Consider the following 15007-nt stretch of genomic DNA (forward strand, 5'->3'; position numbering starts at 1 on the left):
CTCTCTTGTTCAAAGATGATTTGCTTACATATATAGTATTGCTGTAAACAGTGAGGAATGCAGCAGATGCAGCCTCTTGCTGCTTAGTTTCTGCAATCTCTTTGCTGTTTGTTTTTCACCCAATATCCAGGGTTACCAAGAGAAATACAACAGGTGGTGAAATATCTACCTTTTAACATGCTAAAAATATCCTGTCCCTAAAACTGGAGATACCTTTTATGCATTTAAGGGGTCAAAGTCTATGCTTCATTCTTTGGTGGTCACATCAGCCCTCTCTAAATTAAAAAATCTTTAGGCTATACTCATTGGCTTCCCTTGTCAGCAATTAACATTAGTCTGTTGCTCTTTGGAAGCTATTTTCCTTTCTCCCCCTGTCCTTCACCGTAAATCTTAGGTGCTAGACAGATAATGACATCCAGTTTTAGTCTTCACTGACTTTGACCAACCCACTCCTCTTGTGTCCTGCCTGTAATAGACGGCTTTCAGCCTTGAGGGCCATGGAAGCATTGCCTGCCTTTAAGAGGAGGGGTTTTACAAGCTGCTGATTTAGTGCCCCTGTTTGATGCAAGAGCAGAATGCTCTTCACAAGCTCAGGAGCTGTACAGCTGCTCCTTTCTATACCAAATTCAATATCAGTTATGGAAGCATGTCAGGACTGAGCTGCAGCCAATGTTTATATTTGAATTCAGTATAATGCAAGAAATCTGTCTGCCTGCAGACTTTCTCAAGGTATGGGTTGATGATCCTTTTCTTTACAAAAGGGTGTGAAGGTCTCCCTCCAAACATGGAGAGGCCAAGTTGTTTCCCCAGTTTCAGGAAGTAATAAATCTCTAGGAGTTGTGTGTCTAGGATCTGATTATCTATTTACCGTCTATCTGACAGAGACAGTAAATGCTCTAGTGAGCACTTGAGTCAGTTCAAACAAACAGGTAATGAATTAGAAATTCAGGATGATTTCTTGTGACTGAATGCAACACAGGCTTGTCCTCTCTACACTACAGGAAAATTAATTGCAGTTTTCTGTTTCAGTATATATATGGGCTGTTTCAGAATTTCTGATTTTCTGTCTGGTCAGTTTGACTTTTACCTTTCTTCCCCTGTGCTACTCATTCTGTCACTCTGGAGAAGGCTGCACCAGAGCACATATAAAAAAATCTGACTTACCCTAGTTTAACCAAGAATTTTGGTTTCAGGCCTTGCTTCTAAGGGAGCAGCCTTCTCAGTGTCTGTCAGTAATGTAGACACCCTGTTGAGGCTTTTGATTGTGACTCTTTCCATTTGGATACTGAGTCTGCACTTTGCACCATGTTCTTGAACAAGTTTAAAGAAAATGTGCTTATTTTCACCAGCAAGAACTATCCAGAAGATAAGAAAGGATCCCAGTAGGTACTCATATGCAGCTAAGTAGCTTTGTTGCAAATTGTATCTGAGAGATCTTTAATTCCAGAAGGAGCCCTTCATATATGCTGCTAGAGCATGTAGTGTGTCTCAAGAATGCAGAACTCTGCATTCTTGTCAGGCAAATGACAACCAAATGATAGATGCTGAATATGAATTCTTTCACTGTGATTTCACTTTGGCCGCCTTGAACACCTGCTTGGTCCTGCCTCATTTGTCACCCATGTTTTCTTAGTCTCCTTTAAACCCAGCTGGTGGCAAACAGATACCACACAGCTGCTTGTTCATTGTCCCGCCTTCCCAAGGATGGGGGAGAGAATTAAAGGGAAAACTCACTTATGGGTTGAGATAAGAGCAATTTAATAACTGATCTACAATAAAATTGAAAGTAATGATAAAAGTAATACATACAAATATACAAATGAGTGATACACAGTAAGTTGCTCACCACCTGATGACCAAGGCTCATCCCATTCCTGGCTAATGATCCTGGAGTAGGGAGAATCCTGAAACCACAATCCCAGAAAGGATAAGAGCCTGAGTATGTGAGAGATCGAGAGCTGACCAAGAGGGTGACACAACCCCAAGAGAGGGTTGACCCAGAGAGAGCGAGAGAGCACTTCTGGACAGAGCCTCATCTATATACTGGGCATGACCTGCGTGATATGGAATACACCATGGGCTAGTTTGGGTCTCAATCCTAAACCTAAGGTCAAATCCTAGACTAGTAACTGGGGCTGTGCTCCCTCCCAGCTTCTCCTGCACCTGCAGACACTGGCACGGCCGAGAAACTGAAAAGTCCAACTATCCTCGCAGAAAATATGAACGTCAGTATGTTATCAGCTGCCTTCTCAGCACAAATCCAAAACATAGGCTCACACTAGCTGCTGTGAAGAAAGTTAACTTTCAGCTGTCCCAGCTGAAACCAGGACACCATGTCCTTCTGTGAGAGCTTAATCTGCATATAGATATTCTCTAAGAAATGTTACTCATAAGCAGCTTTCCTTTCCAGAAGGAAAACTGTAGTTCTTTGCTAAACTGTTAGATGGCTGTGAATACTAATACTCTGATTGTCCTGGTTCCTTAAATGCTTCCTTCCCTCCCTCCCGCCCCCTGTCTTCAGTCTCATCATGACAGAGGACATTTGTATCACTGTAATTAATCTCCAACAGACCTGTATTAATTGTCCCAAGTACATATGCTTAGAGAAGAAATAAATCAGATATCAAAGAGGGCATTGTTATGTAGAGTTAACTACAAGTTTGGGGTTGGAAGAAACTGTAAGTCGCAATACAGTAATCTTCTGTTTTGTGGGGTTGTTATTACCATTCTTTAGCACAAGGACAGGGAGGTCCTCAGCAATCCATTACTGTTTTGTTCTAAGAGGTCTTACAGTAACCCATCTATTCTGAGAAATAACTTTGCTCTTTTAGAGGAATTGGTTGAAGGAAGATGGGTTTAGTTTCCTTACACAAGTCAGTGAGAATATGATTTGCATTGGGGAGGGTCCTAAATATGAGGCTACTAATTACACAATAAGAATCCTATTTTTAAAAAGACATATGAGCTGATCACTTCCTACTAAAACGGAATTTAAAATCAGACTTTCATTTTTTTCCCCATTTAGCCTTTAAGCTCTTCAGATGTATGGCTTGACTTTGATTTGATTTAGATGCAAACAAATATTCTGAAAATTCCAGATGCATTAAAATGGTTTGGATGTCACCAAACACTTTGGGGTTTGAGTGTTTTCATCCAGTAGGCACCATTTAAGGCTGAGATTTTTCAGTGATACCTAAATGTGTTTAGTCTTTCTGTTGTTCCTCCTTTTCCTTGTGATAGGAATTCAAAACTAACTTGCCTGGTTTTGTGTTGCTAACTACACTATTCTGGCAAAACTGTTACAGTCTATTAAATACTTACCTAATTTACGTTTCTTCCTTTATCTCCCACAAAAGGAATTGACCCAGTCAAGCTTGAGAGAATTCAACTTCCAGGTCAACATGCTGAAGAGAGAAATTCATATAATCATGTACTTGCAGAAGGGCTCATCAGGATAATGAATTATGCTGCACAACCAGGTATCACTTTCCCAATATTTTTCCTGCCAAGCTGAAATTTTTGAAGATTTTTTTAAAAGAAAAGCTACCTAGCCTCTTGTCTTTGAGGGGAAAGCATTTGTTGAGCATGCTCTTCAATGAATAGTGAGTAGATATGGTCTGTGAAAGGCAGCTATCAGGTTTTCCTTGGTTGTTGAGGAACCAGAAACTCCGGATCTCTGATGAATAGTTGTTTTTATACTCAGAACTGTACAGGGACCTGTTGTCTTAATTCCTACTTTGTGTTTTAGAATAAACAAAAAATATGAGATGTATACTGATTTCAGCTTAATGTAGGATTTCATCCTGAAAATATGATCTGTGGCACCTTTGCTTGTAAAAGTAATGCCAGTGGAGAAGTAGTCTTGAAAACTATATGGTACCCTTTGTTTATAGCAGTCCTTTGTCTCTAGAGGCGATAGCAGAGTTTCCCATGATTTTTCTTTAACTGCAGATTGTATTTTCAGTTCTGAACTGTTTTCCAGAAAATGTGTTGTTTTTTTCCCAACTTCAGTTTTTTGGTGAAATGAGGGGATACAAGGGATGACCTATTCCACGGAAACATGATTTTTGTTCAAGCCACAGCTCTTCTCCCTGCACTTCCCCTCTTAAAATTTCAAACAAGTAGAACTGGTTTTCCCCTGAAACTGGCACGCTAGCAATTTCTTGATGTCTGCAGAATAAAATATAATGCTTGTTTGACTCACAAGGCTGATCTACAGAGTACTAACTTGTTATGCTGATGTACCAGTCACAGATTAAAAGCACTTTTGTATATTAGGAGTTTGTATGTACTGTAGAAGGAAAGACTCTAAGATGAGGAAATGTGTTTCTTTAAACAAAAACACTTCTGGGGAGAGGTGGAAGTAATGTATTTTTATTAAGCTTGCTAAATGCTGTGTAGAACATCCTTTTCTTTTCGGGGGTACTGACCTTTGTTTTATCTTTAGTTTCTGCCGGGTTAGTGCTAACTTGTAAAATAGTAGGTGGGAGTTGGGGGTCTGGCTTTTGGGTATATTGTCTTAGTATTGATCACTGAGCTCAAACTGTACATTTCTAATATAATTTTGTTTTTAAATCCTTCTGAAACAATAAGCTTAAAATCTCAATGCATTATTTTATTCTGACTTGCCTAGATTCTCATATTCAGGCTGTATCTGAATTGTTTGAATTTTTTTGTAAGGAAGAACTATGCCTTATTAGTATGCTATTTACAAAACTTCCTTTCATCTTGTAGCTTTATCAATGCCAAACTTCTGTGATTCTTTTGTAAGTTTAGTGCAATTCAACTTGTGCTTAGATTGATAAAGGCACTGTTTTTCGCTTCTTTTCTAATAATATTAATCTTTATTGCCTTCTTATTGCATGGTTCTGCTTTAAATTTTCTTATGCTTTAAATTACTCTTCTAGTGCTTTTTTTTTTTTAATAGCCATTAGCACTGTAAGCTAGCATCAGTGCTCATCCTTGTCAGATAGGGTGTGTATGACAGAGGAGGAAAGTTTGTGACAATTGCAGAAAAGAACGGAAACATTTAAGAACATGGGGTAATGAGAAGAGCGATACTTAAACTTCGACTATTTTGTATATTGAAATTTTCTTTTTGCAGATGGAAAAATCCGTTTGGCAACTTTAGAACTTGGCTGCCTGTTGCTGAAGCAGCTTGTGTTTTCTAAAAATAGCTGCATCATAAAAGATGTTCACCTTGCTTGCCTTGAGGTAAGTATTTCCTTTCAAATTGCCAGTCACAGCATTACTTGTCTTTCAGTCTCGTAGCATAGTTGAATAAATTTGTTTCACTTCTGATTGCAGTTAGCATAAATGTGAAATTTGAGGTTCTAGAACATCTTTCCATTGGTGGCTGTGTGCAGTGAACATAAAAACTCGGTACCCCATGTTCTGTTCTCAGCTTTGATGTTACCTTGCTATTTAAACTCTAGTTTCTCAAGCAGAGTTATGTTTCATTTTCTCCCTGAAATTTGTATGTCATCCATCTCAACAATGTAAAGAAAAATGCTTTTGAAACTACCTAGCTCACATAAGCTGTATTTTCATAAGTGTAAGAACCGTGTTCTGTCAAATTCTGGGCTTGAGACTAGGAGTATGGGGATATTAATAGACAGTCTCTTCTGTATGAGTTTTTGTGTGTGTTTTTAATTGTGACTTTTGGGTAAATGATGTATTTACTTCATGAAGGATGGTTATTTCATGTTTTCTAGGGTGCAAGGGAAGAAAGTGTTCATCTCCTTCGTCGTTTCTATAAGGTATATATGCAAAATGCTATAAGAAAAAATCCTTTACATAATGTGGAATTAGAAGCAACTTTGCAGCCCAGTCTCTGCGTAGTGCCCAAGGCAGCACTTTTTTTAAGATGGGAACTCCATATTTGTGATAGAGAAGGAAGTGTTTCATTGGCGGATTCCTCTCCTTTCCTGCCCTTCCTGTATCTCACTGACGTACATTGCAAAAAAGCTGTTAGAAGTCTCGCGGGGTTTGTACTGGAGATCAGGTTATCACTCGTGTGCTTTTGTTAGAACTGCCGTGTATTTCATAGAACATTTCATTGGAACGTTTCTTGAATTTCATCATTGACACTGATATGGAATGTGTTTCTTTTTGGCGTTACTTTTTATTTATGTCTTACCTGAAATTATGATTAAAATTTTACTTCTTTTTTTTTGTTTGAGATTTCTGCAGCTTTTTGCCTTTTTTTTTCTCGTAAACAATGAGAGAAATACAATTTTTAGCCCTAGGCTCCTATATAAGGAGCGGTAAATCCATGACAGATTTCAAATGTCTAAAATCTCTTCTGATTTTTGTTAGAATTCTCTTGAAGAATGTAACTTTTGGTGGGTTGACCTAGGCTGGCTGCCAGATGTCCACCCAGCTGCTCTCGCTGTGTCTCAACAGGATGGAGGGACAATGCAAGATGAAAGAATCTTGTATTGGTTGAGATAAAAACAGGGAGATCACTTGCCAATTACCGTCATGGGCAAAACAGACCCAACTTGTCAAAAATTAATTTATTGCCAATTAAAATAAATATAGATAGTGAGGAAACAAAATACATTAAACAAACACCTTCCCCCTGCCTTTTCCCAGGCTCAGCTTCACTCCTTCATTCCTGGCTCTTCTGCCCTCTCCCTCTGCTGAGTGGTGCAGGGGGGATGGAATGGGGGCTTGCGGTCAGTCCGTAACAGTTCATCTCTGCTACTCCTTCCTCCTCACGCTTGTACCCCGCCCTGATGTGGATCCTCTCCTCCATGGGCTGCAGTCCTTTAGGAAAAACATCTGCTTCATTGTTCACAGAAGTCCTGCAGTTCCTTCAGGGCATATCCGCCTGCTCCGGTGCTGCAGGTGGATATCTGCTCTGCCATGGTCCTCTCCACGGGCTGCAGAGGTGCCAGCAGTGTTGCTGACGGGCTCGGCTGTGTCCTGCAGTGGGGCTGCTGGAGGCGGCTGGAACCGGCTGTGTCCAGTGCGGGGTGGCCCCCGCCTCTCCTCACAGAGGCCCCTGCAGCCCTGCTGCCAGCGCCTGGACAGGAACACCCAGTCCATAATTAAACAAAAACAAGCAAGTATGGCTCCATAGCTGTAAGGATTCATGATATGTCCATATCCCTTTTTTTCAAAGGGAGAAGAAATTTTTCTGGATATGTTTGAAGATGAATACCGAAGTATGACGGTAAGTGACACCCCTTCCACCCTGCCAGATCCTCACACCCAGATACACACAGGAGCAGGAACAAGTGCTTATTGATAACTACTGAGTATGCCCGTATCTTTCTTTCTGGGAGCAGAATTACAAAACGTGGGTGGTTTTTTTTTGTATCTGAGGAGTTGTGTCTACACTTTACATAAAAAGCTGTGAAGTTTCACATAAACAATTTATTAAATAAAAGCCTATTACTTTCTGAAAGTGAGTATATGAAAATTGCTTTATCCTGGGAAATGAGACATTGAATTAATTTTTTTGTTTTTTTAGTTATTAAACAGTGTAAAAATCTTCCTATATCTTTCTGAAGCTCAGCACAATTTCAGTTTTGAGTGGTTCCACTTTATTTACCAGTAGAGAACAGGGTTCTAGCGAGCAAATATTGGGGCCTTTGTCTCCTCTAGGAGAGGTGCTGCCTGTGCCACAGTACTGACTGTGAAAGTTTAACAGATTACTAAACGTGATCTCAGACGGTTTATATTTAACCTGTAAACATGTTTTAAAACAAGTGATTATCTCTTTCAATTCTTAGGTTAGAATTCGGATAAAAATACTTTGGTATTCCGTTACAGGTTTTGTTTTTTTTCCACGGTGGCACAGGAATTTAATGAGCAGCCACTAATTGCCTTTTTGAAAAAGCATGATCTACAGTTGGTGTCTTGCAATAAGTCTTTTAAAATGGAAAGCATCTTGCACATAATAACAGAATTATTTAGTGAGAAACACAATTTTTAGTAGTTAAGTATTTCTGTACTTTTAGTTTGAGAAGAGGCACTGATAGAAGCATCATTTTTATGTTGCGGATTCAGTATATGTGTAGGTTTTTCTGTTGTATCTCTATTTCTGAGACCGCTTTTTTTTATTTAACATAAAACACAGAGCTACACTCTGGAACTTGAACTTCGTTTTCCTTAGTAAATGGCTTGCTGGGTAGGCTGATTTAAGTGCTAAGTAACACTGATGACATCTTGTCAGATGAGTTGTGTAAATAACATGGTATAGAGCTTCTAGGAAGGCAGAAGTATACTTGCTCTGTCTGAATGACAAATGAAGGAAAAAGCTGTGTGTTCATTAATGATTGATGAGAACAAGTCAGAGGAGCATGTAAATGGAACACTGTAGTCCTTAGTATTTTTGCTTTCAACAGTGAGTTTCCGTTTTTAACATTCTTCACCTTTAAGATGTAAAATGCTGTTTAAACCAGTGCGCACTCATGTGAATTGCCTCTGAAGTAGTTATTTACCTGTTAGAAATTTTAGTTCTGTGTTCTCATTTGTTCCTGTTGGTCTATGTAGATTTCTGTATCTTTCTGCACATTAATTGAATGTGTTAATCCAGTGTTTTAGACACTGAAGATGAATTTTTCTGAGGTCAGAAAAATTGTCTAAAGACTATTTTTGAGTTTGCATGTGAGCTAGGCAGCAGTTCAAGACTGCACTGTGAAAATTCTGGACCTTGTTTCAGTCTGTTTCTTTTATGGTTTCTGACCATGGCAAAGTGGCCAGGAATGCTGCCAGTTACAGTTGGCTATTTTGGAATGCCCACATGACTGCATTTTTGTTCTATGCAGAAGATCATACAAGCAATAGGAAGGGCTTTTATACTTTTTAGCCATTCCAGCTGGCTTTCTGGCAAAAAGAAGCACATGTCACCAGTGCATGTGTATATAGTAGAACTTGGATGAAATTGCCCAAAGGTACAGAAGGATAGATACTTTGGACATAATTTTTTCATGAAAAGAAGCAACCATGTAAGGGAGAGACTCTGTTAGTGGCAAGATTGAAGGGAATTGTCTAGTGTGAAAGTTATTGCATTATTAGAGACTAGGGAGTTCCTTTTGGAGAGAAAAAGATATGGGTAACTTTTTATTGTGTTTAAAGTATTTACAGATTTGAGTCAAAACTTAAAAAAACCTGACAGAGTTTTGTTTTAATACTCATGAAATAGCTTTTCTTCCATAATCTTTGAGAGCTTTTTTTCCCCCTGTGTTTTTTTCAGTATGGAAACTTCAGCAGTGTGTTAGAGAACAATGAGCAAATATAAAATTGAGATTACATGTAAGGGGCTTGAAATAAAACCGATGGTATTAAAAATTCTCAGAATTCTATAACAACTCCTTCCTCTTAAAATATGCAACCATGAGTTGTATTTGAAAGTAAAGATGCAAATGTTTATTGTCCTGTATAGTAATCGATGTTAAAATATTTTTATAGATTAAACCCATGAATGTAGAATATTTGATGATGGATGCCTCAATCTTGTTGCCTCCGACGGGGACACCACTGACTGGTATTGATTTTGTGAAAAGATTGCCTTGTGGAGATGTGGAAAGAACACGAAGAGTGAGTAAGACTATTTTTCTTACATTTGTTCATGACAGAATGATGCCAAAGGCTTTGCATGATTCTAGAAATACAAATGTTTTTCCTTGAAAGCTGCTTGATTGGAAGCTTCAGCCATAAAATCATAAAGACTTGATGAGGACAGACCTGCGTGTAGAGTATGTAATATTCCCAGTGGAGAAACTTTTTATCTACAATTTCTTGTGTCTAGTCAATTCAATATGTGTTTGCACTGGGTTTTAAATTTTTTAGTCTGTGGAGACATCTGCATAAAAAGGCACTTTGATGGCACTCATATTGTCAGTTTCCTTTCGTGATCTGATATCTCAGTCTGTCTTTCATTATGTTCCTATTGTAAGAATCTCCACTGGAAGGCTGGCTGGCTGGCTTCATATTGCTTGTGTTTCTAGACATAGCAAAAAATAGAATTCTACTCAGGAGTGTTCATCTTGCCAAAGTAATTCATGATGGAGATCTTGAAAGTGAGGAGAAAAATAGCAAAATATCTAGTTTTATGACTGACACAATCTGTAGAGGTGATACGGACCTGAATAACATCATCATTATCAGCATTCTTGGGATAACCTGTTCTTGGCCTGTATCTGCTAGTGTCCTATAAGCCTTGCAGGGCCAGTAAGTCTTAAAGATATATTACTGCCTGACATTATTATTTGAAAAGTGCTGTTCTTCTGGTAGCTCTGCATTTATGTAAGTGTATATGTTAAGTATATTGAAGTAGTCTTGAAAAAAAAACTTATTTCCTGGAATCTTCTGAAAACTTTTGTTTTCATTACTTATAATGAGCCACACAACTTTTGTTATCACAGCAAGTTAAGTTTGATAAAGTACAGTGAATTACCTTGAAAAGTATTGTTCTTAGAAAACAAAAATGCTTCCTAGAATTCTGTCTGGGGCATTTAAATAGAATGATACTTAGAAATATATGTTAATAGAAACTGACTGCTCCATGTTTTTTGATGTGCTAAATAAGGAATAGCTTGACTTTGGTTGGTGGATATTAAAAAATCAGTACAAATATTCCTGTAAATTCTTTGGGATGGAAGAGTCTTTCTCGTCAGCAAGAACTCCCAGAATGCTTCCTTATTGGTCCTCCTTCTGCTGATATCATTACTTTCTAAGTTTTAGTATTTCTTGGAATTCCTGTACTACATTCTTCCAGCTAGGCTTCCTCTCTTATGCTAAGTTGCCGTAACAATATGCTGAACTTATCTTGTGACATTGCTGCTGCAGCTTAACCTGCTGGAGGTCCTTTTTGCTGACAGTTATGAGTGGATAGTGATTCAATTCTGAGCACCGCATGGCATGATTCTAAAAAAGGTCTCGAGTTTTATTTCTCTAGCAAGTGAAAAGGTCCTGTACTGTGATTATATCATGAGTTCTCAGCTATTAGAGGTCAATCTTTTTAGGCTTTCACTTCTTTTGCTGTAGAAAGTCCCTCTAAGTGGCAAGCGGCAATTCTTTTCCTCTTAACAGCTTTAGGAGGAAGTCTCAGAAATTTGATATCTCTTGAGTTATCAAAGGCACAACTGCAAATCCAGACAGCCAGCCCCTCTGACTTAGAACATTAAAATGACCAAAAAGCTTTTAGGCCACTTTCTGAAATCAGTTACTGCTGTTTGATCGAGCCTTCTGCCCAGAATCAGATGCTGTTTTGAATTGTTGGTAGTCCAGTTACTGCTTGTTGGTTGCATCTCTTCCTTCGGATTTCTATAGTTCTGAAGATGGTACTACTTACCAGTCACCTAGAGTAATGCAAACTCGCTTACATGCTTATTTGGGAGGTGATGAACCGTATGGGTCTTGAACTTTGCACCTTGGAGTTTAAAGCAAACTCACTTACATGCTTATTTGGGACGTGATGAACAGTATGGGTCTTGAACTTTGCACCTTGGAGTACATAGCAAGCAAAGACTTTGAGAGAAGATTTTGAACTACCTGTGAAAATGGTATTTCATGGCAATGTAATAAGACAAGTGGTAAGTGGTAGGTTTCCCTGCAAATTGACATTTCTTTGCACATAGTATGCATATATAAATGAAGGAATCAGTGCGAAGTATACTTCATAATGCTTAGTTCTTTATTATAAATCGCAATTCATATTTGTTTCTACTTAACCAAGAAATTCTAGTCCACTGAACTACTCTGCTGTCTTATTGTGATCTAATTAAATGTCATAGGAAGTCACAACCAGAAGTCAGATGAAAAAAATTCTAGTCCACTGAACTGCTCTGCTGTCTTATTGAGATCTAATTAAATGTCATAGGAAGTCACAAATCACGTGCTTTTATGTTTATGTTGATAGCAAACTGAGGGCTGTCAGTATTGTAGGAAGCACAGTGTAGTTCTTTTTTCGTCTGATGTTCTTGTTTATAAATTTCTTCCTTGCAAAGGGTAAAGTTCTAATTTTCTTTCCTACTCCTGTACGTTATTCTGCAGTAAACGTGATTACATGTTTGGAGATGAGTCACATTAGTTTTCTAGGGAATGTATGCGAAGAAAATTACTGTTCTCTCTAGGAGGGAAAGGGGATTGAGGTGGAAATAAGTGAAAGCAGGCTGAGTGGTGGCTGCCCTCTGAATTTAAATAAATTAAAAAAAGAAAAGAAAAAACCAAAAATCCCACCAAAAAACCCACAGAAAACCAAAACAACAACAACAACAACAAAACCCTGTTGGCTTTGACTTTGGGGTTACCAAAAATGCAAGGATGTTGCTGTTCTTGATTGAATTTGGAAACTTTTAAACCCAATAGCATGAATTCTTCTTGAAGCATCTGATACTAAATCTGCTTTATTATAATCCTGTTTCATTTCAGTATGTTCAAAATACATTAGAATGCAATCTGCCTAAATGGGAAAGATCATCTCCCATTTTAAAGTGACTCTGCTCTTAAATCACAAGGCAGTGTTAACATCCTGTTTTTGTTAGATACCCTTGACATTCTTTGCTCCGAATAATCATATTACCCTGTTAGATTTCAACAGCCTAACAAATTCATCTGCTCTGGTGTCCACTCATGGAAGAGCCAGATACGTGACTTCCCTCTCTTCATCCCTGTTCTGTCAGAATCTTCTGAAAGCACCACCAGCATGATAGCTGGCCAGACAATTACATTTCTGATTCATGGGAGCCACTGTTCTGTTAATTTTAAAAATAGAGGGGTGAAGGGTTTTGCCTTAACACAGTTTGGATTTGTTTTTCCTGATACTTCCTGCAATCTGTGAGTTCCTGGACACTGCAGCTGTTCCATGAATTTAATCCTTTTACTGTAAGGCAGCACTTAATATACTGTATGCCACAGAAATACTGTGTAAGAAACTGTTTTAAAACAGTTTGTCTAGTCTTTGCATACCATATGTCATTAATTTCTAGATCAAAACAAGAATATTAACTTTGCAGAGCAGCTGTTGAAAGTTCCTTGGGACTCGTGCAGCTTTCAGAATGCTTTGCTGTCATATAGGGCTTCTGAGCAAATAGATGAAATTCTCCAAGAAAGCTGTATTTCACATGGTTAGTTTTGATGAACACAGCAAATTGAAACTCAAAAATCCCCACTGTTTTCTGTCACACTTGTAGACATCTTAGCTAGACTCAGCCAGAGAAGTTATTGCTGTTTTAAGTTCAAAACGTGAGAGTCTCTGAAGGTTGTGTAGTTGTCTGTAGCATATAGGTATTGTAAATACAATCAGTCTTAAAATAATGATTAAAAAAATCCAAGATTGTTGGTTTTGCTTAAACAGCTCCTGTAGTCATCAGCCTTCTGGTCATAGTCTGTGTAGATGTGCCAGTGGGGTAAAACTCCGCTGCTTCTACTTCATAATAGCATGCTTCATCTTCTTCCATATCCTTTTCTAATTAACTTTGAAATTACATTCTGCTTTCTCAGTTTAGAAAGTAGATTTACTGCATGTACAAGCAAGTACACATTTGTAAAATTCTGTTAAAATATGTAGTACTGAGTGCAATAATATTTTAATATTCTTTGTTTAATTTCTTAAGGCAATCAGAGTTTTCTTTATGCTCCGTTCACTATCACTGCATTTGCGAGATGAGCCAGAAACTCAGTTACCACTCACAAGGGAGGAAGATCTGATAAAGACAGATGATGTTCTTGACTTGAGTAAGTAGTCCCTCAATTTTCCAGATAGTCTATGACATGAAAAATTGTTGGCCTTTTTTTTAAGTTAAAAACTACAAATAGTTCTCTTGTTTGTGTAATTGAGTTCCAGGGATGGTTGTATTAAGTTTGTCTTCTACTGGATTTGGAATACTTCGTGTGGCTGGTTTTTTTGGGTTTTGTTTGTTTTGGTTTTGGGGGTGTTTTTTTTTTCTTTAAGAGCCTATTAATAAATATTCCAGGGTTTAAATATTAGCGAATAAAGGATTCAGGGTCCTTCATCCAGTTTCCTGGTATGTTAGTTTTCTAAATGAACTGATCGTATGAGGACTTTCTTCTCTTCTGCTTTCACCTATTCAAAGTGCAGTTAAACCATTCATTAACTTTAAGAGACTGAAGGTAATTACTCCAACAGCTGAACTGTGCTGTTTTACCAATAATGGGTAACAACTTCTCGAGTCACTCTGGCCTGAATCATAAAGCTGTAGTTTTACTGTCTCCAGCCCTGACATTGTTTAAGAAACAGTAACTTGTCATGTTTTAAGTTAATCTTACTATAGTGTGAGATACTTGCTTTTTTGTTTAAAGGTTTAAAATATGTAGAGAAGTGTGCTTTTAGGCTAGAATTTAAAAGAAAATTCATGATAATATAAATACTATTGATTCCATTTCTTGTAATCAAGACCTAGAATAATTTGACATATTGGTGTTAGTTGATAAGTTCTGTTCAGGTAGTTGTCTTATTAAGAGCTTGCAAGTACCATCTGAAACTTTAGAGGGCATGTGCTTGCTGAAGGAGAGTGTGTGTATTTGCTAGGGTTTTAATTTTTCAAAGTTCTTTTTCTTACAAAAGAAGGAAAAAATAATTGATGTTTCAGACGTTGTCTTACTAAGAGCTTGCAAGTACCATCTTTAGAGGGCATGTGCTTGCTGAAGGAGAGTGTGTGTATTTGCTAGGGTTTTAATTTTTCAAAGTTCTTTTTCTTACAAAAGAAGGAAAAAATAATTGATGTTTCAGACATTATTTTTTTTAATTTTCTATGTTTAAGTGCTTGTTGGTCTTACTCCAACTGAAAAAACAGTTGCCCTAGTTGCCTTAGTAGATGTTTTGGGATTATGTCCAGTATCTCGGAGAACTTTTTGTGCATTAAGTCCATCAGGAATGTTAATTATCCGAGTGAAGGGAAAACGCTGAAATCAAGTGAGCTAAGCAAAAGTTTTTTTATTTCAGATCTGCTGTGCCGTAGCTTAATGGATGAAGTCCAGATTAAACCTTAAATTCTATTTCAAAATTACTATTAAATATTAAATATATTAA

At 37.7% G+C, this 15007-nt stretch overlaps 1 protein-coding gene across 1 annotated transcript in view; it reads left to right on the forward strand.

Moving 5' to 3' along the window:
* The window catches only part of CLEC16A (C-type lectin domain family 16, member A), a gene marked incomplete at both ends in the record, with an annotated part of 33136 nt that extends 19444 nt beyond the window's left edge, over nucleotides 1-13692 (forward strand). The window contains 6 exons of the mRNA XM_010074144.1: nucleotides 3357-3479; nucleotides 5105-5214; nucleotides 5715-5759; nucleotides 7130-7180; nucleotides 9424-9552; nucleotides 13572-13692. Coding sequence (XP_010072446.1) covers nucleotides 3357-3479; nucleotides 5105-5214; nucleotides 5715-5759; nucleotides 7130-7180; nucleotides 9424-9552; nucleotides 13572-13692 — 579 coding nt within the window. The remainder of the gene's footprint in view (nucleotides 1-3356; nucleotides 3480-5104; nucleotides 5215-5714; nucleotides 5760-7129; nucleotides 7181-9423; nucleotides 9553-13571) is intronic.
* Nucleotides 13693-15007: the final 1315 nt, after the last annotated feature.

Source organism: Pterocles gutturalis, unplaced genomic scaffold, assembly GCF_000699245.1.
Source record: "Pterocles gutturalis isolate BGI_N339 unplaced genomic scaffold, ASM69924v1 scaffold8192, whole genome shotgun sequence".
NCBI classification, from domain to species: Eukaryota; Metazoa; Chordata; class Aves; order Pterocliformes; family Pteroclidae; genus Pterocles; species Pterocles gutturalis.